The sequence below is a fragment of the Harpia harpyja genome, chromosome 5 (assembly GCF_026419915.1).
Source record: "Harpia harpyja isolate bHarHar1 chromosome 5, bHarHar1 primary haplotype, whole genome shotgun sequence".
Taxonomy (NCBI): Eukaryota; Metazoa; Chordata; class Aves; order Accipitriformes; family Accipitridae; genus Harpia; species Harpia harpyja.
Genome location: NC_068944.1, coordinates 17,408,935 through 17,426,896, shown reverse-complemented (window position 1 = coordinate 17,426,896; position 17,962 = coordinate 17,408,935). Strand labels below are relative to the sequence as shown.

The 17,962-nt window shown below is 38.8% G+C and overlaps 1 protein-coding gene across 2 annotated transcripts in view; it reads left to right on the top strand.

Annotated features, from left to right (window-relative positions):
* LOC128142187 (cadherin-7) overlaps positions 1-17,962 on the top strand; it is an 82,552-nt gene that overhangs the window by 3,173 nt on the left and 61,417 nt on the right. The window contains exons 1-2 of one of the 2 annotated variants that reach the window (XM_052788062.1): positions 4,133-4,234; positions 5,877-6,275. In XM_052788062.1, coding sequence (XP_052644022.1) covers positions 6,066-6,275 — 210 coding nt within the window. In that variant the 5' untranslated portion in view covers positions 4,133-4,234; positions 5,877-6,065. Of the gene's footprint in view, positions 1-4,132; positions 4,235-5,876; positions 6,276-17,962 lie in introns of those variants that run through there. The other variant, XM_052788061.1, reaches the window with a different exon arrangement.

The window sequence follows — 17,962 nt, the reverse complement described above, 5'->3', positions numbered from 1 at the left end:
TGCCTCCTCTGGGAATTCAGTGGTTCTGCAAGAAAGTCATCCCTAGGTATTAGTGTGAGGTTCCTCAGCTTGAATGAGGCTGCAGAAATTGAGCTTGTGGAAATTTAAATATTTATTTGACTTGATTGGTCACAGATATACAAATACTGCTAACGTTTCTTTTCAATAACTGATCAAATTAGCATAATCCTTTCCAGCAACTTAGATCTATAAAATGTACCATAGCAAGGTGAAAAACCCACAAAGCACTTTCACATGGAGAAAATGATATTAAAAAAAAAAAAGAAATCCTTCTTTTGTTCACTTTTCTTGGGGGGAGGGGGGAAACTGTCAACAACCCAAACAACTTAGCACTCTAGCCACATACAATCTCATGAGCAACTGCAGAACAGTATGAAAGAGCAAAAGCTGCTGCTTGGTTTCCTTTACGCATTTTTTGAAGCCCTATCATTTATTGTAGTGTGCCTAGTGTTTTTCTGTTGTCTCATCAGGTCCTTTCACCTGAGTCAGAGGGTACTGGAGCCAGTTTAGTGTAGCAGCACCGTATGTTTGGAGCAGTGATAGTTTTTTTCTTGATAACCAGATGCAGACTGCAGGATGTGCACTACATTTACAGATCTCCCATGTGAATATTTAGGCCAGTTAGCGGCAGGAGGTTGTGGTCTGTAGTTGTAATGTCTTCTGGCACAGGGACTTAATAGGTTTCATCATAATGCCTTGACTTGCAGAGCTTCACTTCATGGAAAGGTCCTCACCTCACTTACTCCAAGGCACCCTTCTTTTTTTTTTTTTTTTTTTTTCCCCCTGGAAAAAGTGATACCCAGATGTAGCAATCTACACCCTAATTAGACATATCTTCTCTAAACCCTTTGTCTCAAGGATCACAGAGTCTCTGAGCCTGTGAAGGAGTTTCCTGTGATATTTAGGACGTGTGACATAGAGGACCAGCAGGCTCACAACAAAGGGGAATTTGCTCTGCCACAGAAAGTGACACCCTTTCCAATGGGCATTGTAAAATGGAATGTCAAAACGTAAATATTTCAGTGAGGGTAGCTGAGCTGTCAGGGGGCTCACCTGCTGATTCCACTGTGTTTAAGGGATCATGGTTCAAGATCCAGTGGCAACAGTCACCCTCAGAATTATCTCAACTCACAGGGTCTTATTTTATTGAATGACTAAAGTAGAGGAAAAAAAACCCCTAAACATGGGATAACTGTGCACTATTGACCAAGCTAAAGCAAGATTTACTAGCAGGTGTTGTCTGGGCTGCACTTCCAGAGACAGTGAGGTCCAGATTTACGCAGTAAATTTTGCAATGGTATCAAAAATTTAAGTGCTCCGATGAGAAGAGAATAATGGGAGGGGGGGGAGAGGGAAGGCAATTGGAGTGGAAAACTCTTCAGTGGATGCCCTGAGCTGACAGCGAGATTTCAAAATAGGGAAATGTAATCCAGACTTGGGGAGTTTAGTAATGGAAAAGCTTTTGGATTTCCACTTCTTCCTGAAGAATTTTGCACGTTGGAAAGACTTTAGGACAACATATGGTGAAGGACAAAATTCCCCGTTGGGTTGAAGGGATTGACGGGGAAATGATATGGTTCATAGATTAAGCTGGCACTGTGACACCGGTAGCAATGTGTGACTGGAAGTCTGCAGGAATTTGCGCTTTGGCTGCAAAGGTTAGGTGGTACGAAGATGATCTCAAAAGCCTTCAGCAAACGCCTTCCAAGGCTGGGGAAATCTCAGGGGTGGGGAAGAAGGGCTTCTGTGAGGATATCTGGGAGACTGAAGACATGTTTTTGTCCATACCTACTGGGTGCTGACTGCTGCACACAAACAGAGAGGACTAGTCTTGATGCGTTGTTTTAGAAATTATGGAGCGAAGCAAAATATTCAGAGAGATTTTCAGTGGGTGTAAATTACCCTTAATTGCTTGCAGTGAGGGGAACAATTCCTTAAAGCTGAGGATCTTATTCATGATCTGAATGTTTTCAACAAATCAAGATTGCCCCTCAGAGACAGTGCATAATAGTGTCTTTTTGACACTAGCAGATTGTTTTGGCAAAGTAGAGTAGTAACATTTTTCAGATTAGCAGTGTTCACCAGAACACTTCTGCTACTAGACTGTGGCTTAAATATAGTTCCATTTCTATACAGCAGATGGGAGAAGATGTAAGTTTTATGGTATATATTGAATAAGGAGTTTATTATTTTTTCAAATGTATATTCTTCAGTCTGATGTTTTATATGTCAACCAGCTATTTAAGAACACAAACATGAGAGATTAGGTATTTAGTGGATATTTTAAATTTTTTTTTATTCTTATGGCTGTTCACACTGACAGCGTGTTACTGCTCTGGTAAGACATACTACGTGCACAGTCCAGATCACACAACATACTCTTTGAATTACACACCAGTTTTTATACTTTGTATTTTTCATATTTGTGATTGTCAGGACTATATGCAAAGTGAATAGGGAGTACAAGCTTAGATGTGAAAGGTAGAGCCTAGTGCTTTAAATACACCAGCAGACAAATTTATTTTATTTTTAAAGCCTAAATTACTTTTTATGTAGGCAAAGCGTGAGTGGGGAGACATGATTGCATTTTGCCCCTGTTTGGGGAGGGGAGTAGCATTCTGGAGATGCAGAAACAAGATATAAAGGTGCACTGATGTCCTAGGGTAAGTAATGACATCAGTTACAAGTGCAAATATTTCTCAGTTCTGTGTACGCTGAGTCCTGTTTGTGCAGAAAGTGATACCATTTTATAAAAGAGCATCTTTAAACACAAAATACAAAATGGTTGCAGGTCAGTTTTGCCTTCACTTCACACTCAAGCCTGTAAGCGCAGATGACAGAGAAGGCACTGGAAGCAGAGCACTGCATTCCCTCTATTGCTGTCAGTGTTAGTCATATCCACTGCTGCAAGTGCAACCCTGAACAGTGAAGTTATGCCTTGATGAGAGAAAAAAAAAAAACCAGCACCTTTTAGTTTTCAGTTTTATGAATGCTGTGGTGTTGCTTATGTGGTCTTGTGGACTTCATACTTATGGACTTCATAGAACAGGTGCTGTTGAAGTGATAGTTATGCTTGGACAGAAATATAATATTTTTTTTTTAATTAAAAAATCCATATAAATATGTATATCTGTATCAGCAAGATAGGTAATGAAATGCAATTTAATAAATAATTATTCCCCAAACAGAAAAGGTTTTTAAATACCAGACACTTTTACTTCTACCTTGGGAAGTATCACACTCAAAAGGCAATGCGCTGAAAGAACTATAAATAAAAACCTAAAAAAAAGGGCTCTAAGAGGAATAAGACTTATCCTGAAGAAGGGGAGGAAGAGAGGGAAGAGTGTTTCAGAGCAAAAAGTGCTGCCACACAGCTGAATAAAAATAATTGGAATTCTGGAGATTGTGTGGTGAAAGTATTTGAGAATGAGTAAACGACAACAATTTTTTTCCAGGGGGTGTGAGTACTCTGCTTTTCATCAGATTGTGCTGTCTAGCATATGGACTGTTTTTCAGTTGGTATTTTGGGTGCATTTTTCAGTTCTGTGCTGTGGTATGTGGCTGGGGACCATGGCACTCCATATGGTGGCTTTCATACTTTCCTGCAGGTGTAAAAGAGAGGATATAAGAGAACACTGTTCGAGATAAAGGTTAGAGCAATTCTAGGTTTGAAATGTGTGTTCAGAGCAAGAACAAGACATTTCAAACTGCTTAGTGGAAAGACTAACATATTGTAAATGTTTTACTGACATTTCTTAAGAAAATCCATTTCATATTTTTATCTCTGTTAAATAACAATCTGCTGCCTCTTTGAAATAAACTGACGGTTTATCAATATCAGATGTCTTTAACCTGATGTAACTTAGACACAGAGAGGGAAAGCAAAGGGTGCATAAACAGCCTTTACTACAAACAACGCTTATCTTATTTGAACTGAGCGGTAGGAAGTGAACCTATGACGGAGGAAGCACAGCCGCTCTCCTTGCCACTCATGGCAGCCTTCCCAGTAATTACTATGTCATATGGTCACGATTTACCCGAAAGGCCAGATCAAAACTGAGCTACGACTAGTTGGGATTCATCATTTTGAGCTATGCTCTGCTGAGGATGATGACACCTGCCTGTTAATTCCACTGCGAAAAGAATCTTCGTCCATGTTGGAGAGGCGTCTTTTATAACTGTAGCATCATGTTTTGGAAATCAGGGTCTTTAGGTAAGACATTGCCTATTCTTGTTTTGCCTGTGGGGAGACACTGGATTTTCACATATGGAAGCTTTCAAATTGCTGCTGCTTAGCAAACACGCTCAGTGGGTTTGTGGTTTATCCCACCAGCCTCTAAGCAAAGCCTTTCTGGTGCAGGGCAGTACCACAGAAGGGATTACTGTAAAAAAGGCTTTAAATACAGTCTGTAATCAGAAGAGCTTTTTATTTGTTTCATGTTTCTGCCCTCTAGGTACCTTTGGCAGCATGATGCTTAGGCGTTCTGCAGCTAAAAGAGCCTGACATACTGAAAACAGATAGCAGAGATCACATTTCACTCAGTTTTAATAGTAGTGGGTAGGTAGGGATATAATGTTAATCTATCTAGAGCATTTAATGTGTATGTGATTTAATGTCTAGCCTTTTTAGATTAATTAAATGTAGGAAGAATGAAATCTTCTTTCTTCCAGGGCTTCCTAAGCAGCAGCAGTTCACTCCAAATGAATGTCTTGTTATCTGTTTTAATTTCATCCTCATTTTCACCTTGTGCTTCGCACTTCTTAAATCCTTCTTGTCTGCCTCATTGCTCACTCGGACAAGGGGGATGCCTCTTTCAGAGAGAGCATTGCTTACCTGGGTTTAATGCAGGTGATTCCCCTGAAAGGCAAAGCTATGGTTGGTTCTGTCTGACAGAACTTACACTTTTAAAAACATTATACTAAGTATACATTTTTACTTGGCCAGAGAATGCTCACAATTGTAAAAGGCAGAAAGAAGACTTGTTTAAATATTGAAGGGTTGGGTTTTTTTGTAATTGGTTTTTTTTTTTAGTGAGTTCTACCAGTTATTAAATGATCAAGATTTTGAAATAAAAAAGGACAAGATGCACAAAAAGATGAAAATTGTATGTGTTAGTGCTGAAAGATCATTTGTTGTTAAATCAAGGTTTCATTGAAAACACAAAATCACATTACCCTCTGATCTTTCTGAACATATTTGTGTATAAGTATATAAACTAGTCTAACATGCTTCTTACCGAGCTTGACATTTGCTTTAGTAATGTAGTAAGAATGAGTGGGGAGACTCTGAGCGCTTTTTAGCAGGCCAGATTCAGATCAGAACAATTCATAACATCTGGTGTACTGTGACTAAGAATCAATCAAATTGTTCCAATTCATCTTATACTCCTTTATTTTACTTTTCCATTGTATGGAAGAGAGTTAAGCTAGCATATGTCCTTACCATTGATGTAACTTCCTGCCTGTAGTTGGTTTGTATCATGGTAATGGCAAGTAAAGAAGACTGTAGCAGACAGAGGAGGAAAAATCAAACCAAAGAACTGTAAATAACTACACTTGCTTTGACTATTTTAAAGAGAAAAAAATTCAGCATTTGTACAGGGGAAACTGGTGTATTAAGAGAGCAGTCACAAGAAAACTTTATAGCTGTCAAGTACGGACGTATCAGCAGTAGTAATGCCATCCAAGGAATGCTCTCTAAACTCTCAGAGATTTATTATGTAAACTCGACTGTGTTGATGATGAGAAAAATCATAAACATTTTTGATGCATTATATGAAGCTGCAAAGAATTTGCATTCTTTAAAAAAAAAAAAAAAAAGTTCTGACAACAGTTCTTGTCTTTTTCCCGGATAGGTACCTATTACACCATTTCTTTGGTGAAGGCTATTCAGCAGTGGTGACTTCTTCCAATCGACCACTCTACAAATTATTATCTCTGGACTCCCAGCTGACACCCTGCCGGAGGCTAGAGCTACTGAGACAACTGGAATTGTGCCCGCTCTCATCAAGGTTTTTTCTTTCACGGGGAAATAAAAAAAAAAGATGAAGTTGGGCAAAGTGGAGTTCTGCCATTTTCTGCAGATACTAGCTCTTTTCCTGTGTCTTTCTGGGATGAATCAAGCAGAGCTCTCAAGGTCCAGGTCAAAGCCCTACTTTCAATCAGGGAGGACAAGAACCAAACGCAGCTGGGTGTGGAATCAATTCTTTGTGCTGGAAGAATACATGGGTACAGACCCACTCTATGTAGGAAAGGTAGGGGATTTAAACAATCTTTGGAGGGTGCAGATGCTTGCTTTTTGTTGTGTTTATATGGTGCAACCTGAAAATTGTAATTCTGTCAGCATGGTTGACTTAAGCCAGGGTGGGACAAAGTTTCGTAGTTTGAAAGTGGAAAATGTTTAGCACTTCAAAACAGCAACATATTGCATTCCTGATTCCTCTTGCAATTTTCATTAAGAGCTATTTTCATTTCAGCTATGATTCTTTAAAGCAGTACGATAATGAAAGTGTTTACCACCTTTGATACAAAGAAAAGATTTTATTACTAATATTGGATTATTTTTTATTTTACATAGGAATAGAGAAAAATATTGATGACTGTTCTTTTATAAGAGCTAACAGCTAGTCCCAGACAATAGAAGTTCTGTGTTCTGTTGTTTGCTCCCTAAAGATCAGCACTACTGAAGGCAAGAGAGAAAGAATCGGGCGTCTGGGGGTGTGACAAGTGAAAAGCAGGGCATGTCTGCATTACTGCTTTGCTTTGACGTTGCCTGGCTGGCAGATTGGCACCTTGGGGGCCTTGCTGTCCCTCCGTGCAAAATCTCATGGCTTTACCTTCCCTCCGACGGGCAGCAGGCCAGCGCAGAGCAAGCCCTTCCATCGGGGCATCCCAAATGGCTTGTTTCGCGCGCCCACTGCTGCACATGGGCAGCTGCACGAATGAATCCTCATTCGCTGCCTTGTGCTGGTGGGTAATACGCTTCCTTCAGCAATTACAAAGGGAAAAAAAACAACAAACAAAAATCCCTCTTGTGTTTCTATGTAACATTTATGCGTAATCATCTTATTGAAAGAAAACCCCATTTTTCTATGTGATATCAGAATCAATAAATAGAGTTTCTCATTAAACTATAGCAAATGCATAGAAAACAACAGAGTGACAGCTTTTGGCAAAATGGCACGCTTACAGAAAAGGAGATGAAGTAATCTGAAATCTACTGCTTCAAGTATACGAGTGCAGTGAATTTCAGCTTACTTAATTTGTCCTACTGAGACAAAAACCTTGATGTTTGTGTTAACACAGTTAAGCACTTAGAATTTAATCATGCCAACTGAATAATCAAGTTAAATGGGGAACTGCTCTTATGATTACAACTATGGTTGTATTTAGGTGCTTTTCTGAACTGGGGCTGGTACTTTGCACAACTGAGCCCTTGAGAAAGATGTGCTAGAATCAGAAATACCATCTCTTATTACAGCAGTCCTGAAAGTTTTTGTGAAGTTTTAGGTTATGTAGCAGTGTCCATTCTGATGCCATGCAGCTGCTGCTTGGCTTTGTGAGTTTTGTCTTTTAGGTGAATTTGTTCTCAGGTTGGAGCTTCTCTTGTGTCTCTGGAAAATGGCATATTTGGCATTCTTGCCCACCGATGAAAAAGGAAGTGTGGCTTGCAAATTGGAATTTCTCTCCTGGAAAAGAAGTGTCTTTAAATACTTGACTGAAGACTGGTTTTGATCTGTAACTATTCTCATAGTCATTCAGTTACTATATCGTGGCCAAAGAAGCTGTGGTAGCGCTGGAGTACGTGATATTTCCATGTATGTGGTTATTTTTAGCTTCACAGTCTGCTTTTCCCTGTCCTTTCCAGGAGTCCTAGCATTCATAAGCAGACATCTTCTGAAAAGCAAACCTTTTTTTCTGAAACAATCTGGGCCCAGCCTGCTTTTGTATCAGCAGGAACTCACATTTGTACCAGCAATTCATTTTGTAGGAAAAGCAGATAAAAATTTGCACTTGCAAAAGGAAGCCCATCTTCCTGCAAACAGAGCACTTGCTGAGCGTCTTAGACAATAAGATATGCCCGGTTCCTAACCTTCTCACTGGAGAGGCTTTTTACTGTGTGGTTCCTGAGGTGCAATCATGACCGAAGCTGCATTCCCACGCAGGGAAGCAAAAAGGTGAAGAAGTGATTTTCTTTCTGTATGTTAACGTATTATGTGTAGCACCACTCTGAAGTGAGCAGCAGTCGCCTTCCTCCCCCTCTTCTCCCCTTAAAAATATTGCTGTTCTTGTTTCAAATCCTTTGCAGGCAGGTAGGGACTGAGAAGACCAAGATTTGGATAAGCAGGCTGGTTTTTATTTTTCTTTTTTCTTTTTTCTGTTTCTTTCCCCTTGGTGAGGAAGCTACACCAAGCAAAGAGCTGGCATAACTCGTAACTCACAACTCACTTCTCTCATCAAGTGAAGTGGAAGCAGTGACCAGACACTGCCTCATGTTCTGCAGAGTGCTCTGCTCCTGGGGTGGTCAGTCCTGCACCGCCTTACGTTCAGGATGCTTTGCAGGGTGCCAATCTAACTGCACATCCAGGAATGAGGAACCTTCCTCCAGATTTTAAGGGCTGTGAGATAAAAATGCTTCAGAAACACTCAGGCAAATGGAGCTGCATTAGGGAATATTTTCTCCCCACCACTATTCCATTTTACAAAGCCCTAGGTGATTCTGGTTGGAAGGCAGCATTTGGAGACTGTTAGGATTACATGGCAAATTGTTCAAGAGTCATGAAATACCAATGTTAATTCCATGTTCAGCATTAACTCTGTCCTCCTGGGTGTGTGAATTCTAACACTTTAATTACATGATCATGCGGGGTAAAACCATATTCCTCTTAAATAATGTAACAGGATTCCTATTTGCCTCAGTAAGATGAGTCTTTCGCCTAAAATAATTTTTCAGTGTTTTGTGTTTATTTAACAAGATTTCAGATCCATACCTGAGGTATATTGCAGCCTTCCTTCTTGCATCCTTGACATCCATTTATTGCCAGAATGTTTTTTGTTTGTTTTTTTTTTTAAAAAAAGGTATTTATTTTCTTAAGGCAGCAGGGGCCTGTTTCACATCACTCTGGAGAAACCTCTGGAGGAGTTCCATTAGTTTTACACTAATAGGAGTCAGAGGTGACTGAGGTTTTTTGCTTCTTTTTTTTTAAATGTAGGTCTTTCCTCTCCATGGTATGAATTTTAATCATCTTGGATTCAATCCTGAGTAATTCTGAGTGCCTCTTGGGAGGTGCTTAACATGTAATCAGATTGTGGACTGAACCGCATACAATTTCTTTCTGTCCGTCAGCACAGCATATGTTATGTTCACTTAAAGGGCTGAAGCATTTAACTGTTTAGCCCATTTACCTGTTTGGATAGGTACTGTTATCTTCCAGACATACCATGTAGGAGAAGAGGCAGTTAACTAAGATGCTAATTTAGCTAGAAGCATAGGTGGCTTCTGTTTTCTGGAAAATATTTACTATTGCTTGGTAATACTTTTTGTGAAATGCCTTACTCTCTATTTTCCATATAAATGACCTAAATGGAATCTATTTGGGCATAAAAATAATAGTACAGAGCAATTTAAAATGATGCAATGCATAAACACCTAAAATTAGGAAAAAGTGTATGCTATTATATTGAATATTTGAAAAGCTGTATACAATCTTGTAATTAAAGTCTCTATGGGTACACATTGGCAAAAAGGGGTGAAGTTAAAGTAGAACCTTAAAATTTTGTTGATATCATTTTTGGTTTTGTTATGTAGCTATCAGACATCCAGGGTTTGTTTTTGGTTGTGTATTTTTGTTGTTGCTGGTGGGTTTTTTCAGTTTTAATTCCATTTTATGTGTTCTGCTGCAAGAATGTCAGTCTCCTCAAAAGCATTATAATGACACAAAGTCTCAGCCAGCAGTCCTTTCATTTTTCTTATTAAAAAAATTTAAAAAAAATCAAAAGAAGCCACAAATAAACCTGCAGAAGTGAAACAAGGCTGTGAACTCCATGTGAGATGCTGATTGATGACTGGCTTCACTGTTTTCTTTTGGATCCAAACCAAAGCGCCTTTTCCAATGGCTCTAAATTTAGGTATGGTTGAAGACAGGGAGAGTTTCAAGCTCTTTGCTGAGTTCCCCCCCCTTTTTTTTTTTTCCCCCTGAAACCTCACTAAGATAGGAAGGACTGAAAATAAAAGAGAAAAAGGCATAGGCTTGATTGAGCACAAAACCAAGAAGTTGATATTTAACTTTGTGAGGCTCACTGGTACTTCTCAGAAATAACACTTGGAACTTGTAACGTGCCTTGCATGTAGTTGTTATTTATAATGTATGGGAAAGCAAAACATAAATCCTAACCTGCATTTTCTTGATGGTAAAAGCAAGAAAAAAGGTTAAATGAGGGGACTAAGAGCATGTAGTTTGTTAGAGCTCACAGTCATTGCCTTCCAATTCCATTTTACCTGCCTTTGGTTTTGCTTTTTGTTTTTCGAAGGTGTTGGTCAATGTGTCAATAGGGTGACAGAATTATTCACATATGATATTTATCTGGGGTGTGACCTTATATCAAGCCATAGGGATGTAGTCAGAAGTAGGGCTCTTTTTCTACATCATAGCCTGACACTTTCAGATGCGGCTGATGACTTTTTGGCTGATTTGGATAATAAGTGTCTTTGCTAAAATATTTTAAGGTGGTGAGCTACTCCACTACCGTGGAAGTGCTGGCCCCTCAGTCAAACTCAGACCGATATGTGGGAATATCAGCTGCTGAGAAACTGAGGGAACTTCATCTGTGATGAAAAAGCTGAGGATCTCTGAATAGAAATTAGCCCAAATAGCTTTTCCTCTCTCTAGAAACTACACTACAGCAGTTTTACTGACACTTTGGGAAATGGAGAGGAGATGGGGTGAAATTACAAAAGCGAAATGTAAGTAAAAGAGGCTAAGCTGCCTCATTTGCAGGTACCAGAGCAGGAGGTGGGTTGGTGGGTTGAGTGCGATTCCCTGGAGGGCTCTGTCCCTCCTGCTGCCTCTGGAGGCAACCCACGGGGACCCGCGCTCTCTGCCCAGCCTCAGCCTGGGCTCTCTCCCCTCCAAGCGTCCTGCACAAGATGAATGTTCACGTCTGCTCTGCAAGTAAGCTCCCGGCTGAGAGTAGCTACAGCTCTGCACAGATGGTTTTTGCTTTTCTTTCTTTTTTTTCCCTGGGTACTTCTGGGGGAAAAAAACCCAAACCCAACATGAGCCAACTATTCTTCATTTGTCTTTGTGGACACTATGTGGAAAACAAAGATGGCATAATAACTCAGAGAGAAACTTCCCCTTTGTTGTATTTTTTCTCCTTTTCTATTTATGTTATCTTTACTTTTAGCATAATCTTTGAAGCACTGTTGTTTTATATGCTCCCCAAAGGCCGTTTATGAAAGTGAAAAAGCAAAACTGCTGTATTTCTGATGTTTATCCATCTCAGGAACTCTGTGTTGTTCTGTGCTATGAAATTTGATAACAGTTGACCTTTTAAGTAAAATGGGACATGCCATTCTGGTCAATGTTTTTCTACCACAAGTGCTGCAAATGAAACAAATGAACAGACCAAATAGTCAAGTCCTGCTTACCTGCTTTGTGGATGGAATAGGTCTTGGTGAAGGGATGCTTCAACTGTACAGCAGTGGTATGAATTTACCATCTCAGCTTGTACTACGCAGTCACTAGTAGCACACACTTTTCTTCACTGGCTAGTCACTGTGGGCTTTGCGTTATTCCATGCTTTACTTTATTTGGATTACCCCGAATAACTGAGAGCTGACTGACAATCTGAATGTTTCCTACTCAGCATGCAGGGCTAAAGTGTCTCTGGGGAGAATGGTGAGATTAAAGGCACACAGGAAGAATTATCCAAAGGGATAACCTAAAATCTACTGCTTTTTCCTGGTTGATTTCATTAGCCTGCACAGCTATAGTGTAATTTCGTCTTTCCCTCTTGATAGGAAGTCATCTTCTCACATAGCTGAACGGATACAGAAATGGGTTTTATGCCAGGGATTTACAGTGATGACAATTTCACATGCTCAAGCACTAAAAGACAATTTGTATGTAATTTCATTATTAGAAGCAATAATAGAGTTGAGAGACTTATGGTCGGATACTGAACCAGAACATGCAGCTTTTTGATCTTTTAGTATAATATAGAACATTGATCCTTAACATGTGGCATTACAGAAGAGGAAGGTTAGTGAAGGTGATGACAACATCCGTAAATTAAGTAGCCCTCATCACAGCTTTTTATTCAATGCCACAGCCATGCTATTTATATAATCCTGTAATACCAGTTCTGTATTTCAGTAGACTATTAGGCTCTACCTGCAGTGCTCTCCTCTGAATTTCTTTTGGGCATTATTTAAAACTATATTTTATGGGTCTCTGACAAAATAGAAAAGCAAGAGTAAAAGCTAATTTTGCAATGATATGTAGATTCAAGTCTCCTGTATGCTTGGCTGGTTATCAGAAAATGCCTTCTTTTCATGAGAGCATGAGATTTACAGTTTTGATGTCAGTTAAGCTCATGCTGCTTCAGCTGACTTTTTTTAGCCATGTTGTAATGTTCCTTCTCCTTTTCATCTGCTGAGCTTGTTTTTAGTCCTCTAATTCATGCTATTGGGTGTCACTCAACATCCAGTTTTAACTCTGTCCTCTAGTCTCACAATTGCGTATTAATGACATTAGAAATACAGCGCTGTAAAACTAGGGCTACTAATGAGCATTTGCATTATTCTAGGGCTAAGGAAGTCCAGTCATGAACCAAATCCCCACTGTGCTAGGCACAGTGCAAGCAAACACAACCCCTGCCCTGAGGCAGTGGTCTTGTAAGACAGGAGGCAATAGCAGATTAAGAAGCAATGACAGAATTCAGAGAAATATGGAGATGTTAGTCAACATCCCGAAAATAGTTTGAGAACAATAGCTTACTATTGTTCTTCGCTATGAAGATAGAATATTATTTGTTCTGAAAATGAGAATCATGCAACATTTTTAAACATTATGAACAGATAACAGGGAGTTCTTTCCTGCCTTTATTTTCCATCCCTTATGGATGACAAGTTACTTGAAATTCATAAGTGGAGATCTATTTGATATCTATGTTAGTACAAGGCTACTTCTTCTTTCAGACCGGTGAAGATAAAGGATATTTCTCCATTGCTTTCAAAAGATCAAACTGCATATACTTTAAAGTTTTACATCTTGTAGCCTGCTATCATGCTACCTTTTCCATAGTGCCTTTTTTCTTATACCTGTTCTGATAGACATAATTGTCTGTCTACAGACTCATTGGGCATTTATCCCATGTATTTAGTGCTTTCCATGTGTTACAGTTTAAAAGCGCTGCCAGGACTATTCCTGCCTGGTCAGAATTCTTCTGCTTAATTTCTTCTTTGCTCCACACTATTGGGTTTTTTTGGTGTTTGGTTTTGTTGGCTTTTTTTTAAATATCACACTGCACTCCACGAGTTCCTTGTCTTTTTTTTTTTTTTTTTAGTAATCACTTAGTAAAATAGTACCTGTGTACACGTCAGTTTTTCAGTACCAACTTTCACCAGTTAACAGGAGTACCTGGGACAACATATTTAAAGATCCTGAAAAAATCAGGGAATGGTTCCTTCATGTCCAATAAGTTGGCTTTTACATGAATATACTGGTGATAAATCCTGGAAAATCTCTGCAGTATAATCTTTTTCTCTCAGCATCATGCATTTGCCTGGAAGAGGTGGCTGAGCTAAGTGCAATGGTGGAACTGCTGAGGGAAGAAAGAATTTAATACACTAGGTTGCTCATTTCTCTCAGAATAACTATTAGCTACCTTATGCTACCAGTGTCTTCTCTGTCACTTTTTTACTGGAAGAGGCACTTAGTGTTACGTAAATTAGAGACAAGTAGCTCTTAGAAAAAGCAGTGGAGTTTATGCTGTTAGGAGAACTCTAATTCTGTCCCATCTGTCCAAACCATGGTCGTGGTATGAATACCAGACTATACCATGAGCAGAAGTTTGCGGAGGTCATAATGCTTAATCTCTCATACCTTCAAGGCTGTAAGAAGGAGGATCAGCCAGTTAAAAACCAGGGGTTTTGATTACATGCTATTAAAAATACATTGTCAACACCTAACTATAGATCACTTGACATCAGTCTATAAATGGGAACCAACTTAACCTTCCCAGGCCAAGTGTAAAGTTAGCCAATGAAGAAGCCCCACTGACAACAGAACACATCACAAAAAGGTGCTGATCACCAAAATCAATGAATATGCTCATAAAATTATACAATATATTTATGATTAATTCTTGCAGATATTTTTGACTCAGCTAAAAAATTACTACCATTAATAGTTCCTTCCATATTCAAGTATTTGCTGGTGCTACAGCCCTGTACTGTTGCAAAAGTAATATTGTTATTTACATGGGTGTAAAGCACATAGTATGGTAGTAGTACTCTATAAATCATAAACAATATAGCAAAGAATAAACTTTATTTTATCTTTCAGATAAATAGGAATACCAAGACAAATATAGCTCTTTTGCATATAGTAGTTCATGTGTGATTATTCATGTACCAGAAAATACAAAATCTGCCTTACTGGCTCAGTCTCAGGCTGTGTTTTTCAGAATGCTCCCCTGAGAGAAGAAAGTAGTTCTAAATATTCGAGAAGGCGGCAAAGGTTTTTTAATATGTGTTGTTTATTAAGTTGTGCTGTTCATAGAATAACTGAAGATTTAATCCAGAATCTTGAGATCAGTTTTATTGACCCTAGTAGACCATCTGAGAATATTAATTTTGGAATACAACTATTTGGCTGGTTTAAAATCGAATTTTTAACTGACATTTTATTCTGTAGGTTAGAAAAAGAATAATACTGAGGACTGATTGACAACAGGTAGCAACATATTCCACATTTTGACAGTGAAAAAATAGTGCCTTGCTTTCATATAGTCACACAGTAGTAGAGCACTGAAGGCTTGCATTATTGTGTTTTGTTTGGGTGAATAGGGTATATGTTGAGAACAGCTAAGGGCAGTCCCACAGATCATTCTACCTACATCACAAGAGATTCTCTGGCCCTCTCTGAGTAGAAAGAAATAAATTTAATGTAATTTTCCAGGTGATATAAGGAGATTTTGCTGCATGAAGTCCACAAAATGTTACCATAGTCATACTGTCCCATTCAGTTTTCCTGTTTCTGTAAATTATGAGAAATTACCTTGAGGACTATAGAGACAGGCAATTTTGTTGCTGTGGAGTGCATGTGAGAAGAATTGAGCCCACAAAGTTATTTTCCATTTGAAATGCTTCCAAAATATGGAAAATCTGGTACTTGGATACATGTGTAAGGATGATAAGCTGCTTAAACATTTCATACTGAGGTACCAAATTGTAACCCTGCTGACTAGGCAATCAAGCAATTCATTTTCCTTACAAGGTAGGCAGGTGCTGTACTAGGCAAAGTTTAGCTTGTTATTCTGTAACAATGAAAAGTTTTCAGACGCAGTTGGGAAAAGCAGATGGTCATTTCTTAAGTTTCCATAATCATGGTATAAATGCAATGCCATAAATTAGCAAAATAGTTAACTTGTCTTTCTTATACAATTTACACACATTCTATGGGCAGAGTAGGCATTTGGGAGAGTATTTGGCATATTTTTATGTATCTTTTTTAACTTGCAAGGCTATAATGCTGCATGGCATTTCTATTAAAAACTGTTAAATAATTCCTCCTGCTCCTGGGTGTTCATAATCTTCATGCACATGTAGACTGTTGTCCTCCCCCCCCATCTTTTACCCTTTACCACTTAACTGTTGCTTAGCCAAGCAAAACATATTTCACACTTTTAAAAAGTTTTCCTCATTAGTCAGCATTGCAATCCTGTGTTCACTTTTACTGCTTTTTTATTTATTCCCTCTATTTTTTCAATATTTTCCTCATAATAAAAAGCCATAAACAAAAGCACTTTATTATACCTTCAGCTAAACAGGAAATAAGCCAAGTGAAACTGTTATTTCCTGTCTCATTGTATGATTCAAATTGCACAATTCATGTTTGTTTCTTTCTTTGCAAGCTCATGTCCACTACTGCTCTGAGGATCTTAAAGCCTTATTGTTTTTCTGTTTTATTCTTTCTGCTGAATCAAGTGTACCTGAGGAATACTTCCCACTTGTACTGACACATTTATTCATCTCAGATTTATCTTAAGATTGAAAGAAAATGTAAAGATTCTAGTACAGGAAAAAAGAGATTGAAAAAGTTTAAGAGAAGAAAAAGCATCCCAAAGAGTAAGTGTGAGAATGCAAGGACCATAATGAAGAAATACGCTATGTTTTTCTCACTCCGGAGCCTGATGTAAAGCTGAAAAGAACATACCAAAGCAATCGATGAAAAGATTAAGTTAGATTAATGTATAACAATCATATGTATAGGTCTTGATTCCCTTTGCTCTTTGCTAAGGACTCTATACGTGTGTGTATGGAGCATACATTGGTTCAAGTCACGTCAATCTACCAAGCAGGGGTTCTAGAAAGAAAGCCTTGTAGGTATGCTAGTGGGCTTAATTATGTTAATGCAGATGGGAAAGGAGGGCAGCTAGCCAGAGATCCAGTAACACCCAGGTTTGAGATATGTGCAGGAGACTCGGACTGTTTACTAGCAGATGCGGCTGAAAGGGACAAAAAGGTAAGTAAAGCTCATTTGTAATCGAAAGAGGAAGATGCCATGTACAACGTAATCTGTGGTACAAGACAGCAGCAGCAGCAAAAAAATATCATCAAGAAAAGAACTAGTAGAAAAGTGATTTTGTGTTTCTTTTCTGGGAACAGGGAAGCAACGGATAGAAAAGGAAAGATGTAAATATTTCTTCTAAAACATTACTGGAGAGAGCTAGAGAATTTGGAATTTGATCAAAAAAAGCCTAAAGCATGAGCAACATGGCGCCAAACAACATAGGACAAGAAAGAAAAGCCTTCCATCTGTAGAGATTCCAAGAATTACTGGGTCAAGATAGAGTGTGGATAAGCAAAAAAGCCACATGCAGATCTGGAGGAGCCCAAGCAAGTCTGAGCTCTCAGCAGATGGATGGAAGGATGCGAATATGTGCAGCTGTCAGGGCAGCAACTGGGCCATGTCCAGACTGTTTCCAAATTAAGAGCTGGAAATCAAAAGGATTAATGCTCTGCTCTACCACTAAGGAAGGCAGCCCCCACCTTATGAAGTAAATTAGTGTTTGGAATTAAGGGGATGAAATAATGACGCTTGTGGGTTTTCTAGGTCTTTCAGAAGCTCAGCAGACACCTTTCCTTCTAGACTGGTATTTTGACATTCGTCATTTCATGTAACTGTATTTCCTTCAGTCTGTTTGCAGGGTACATGAGAATTTTTTCCTGCAGACTAATTTCAAAGTCCTGTCAAAATTAGATTTTGTTCCACACTATATGTAAGGAACAGTATCACATTCAACAATTTCCCTTCATCTATTATTTTAGTAAGTAGAGTTGGGTAGGAGATAATGGTCCATTCTGCTAGTCTGATGGCAAAATAATCTTTCCAGAATGTTTTTCTGACAATTTTACTTCTAGTAGCACAAAATGAAATCAATGACTGCTTTTCATGTGGGATGATACAGACTGAGGGCCCAGGTGCTTTGTCTTGCTTCCAAAATGTCTGCCAAGCAGGCAATGAGGAAGACAGAAAGATTAAGATGTCCACCTTGGTGACAGATCCTTCTGGTACCTTTATAGATATAAGAGTCCATATCTGCACACTACACTAAATAATTTTATCTTCTGTTTGTTAGATACAGTGGCCCACCTTCCAGTTCTGACCATTTAATGTGTGCTTTGTACTATGCTTAAACTGCAAATATCAAT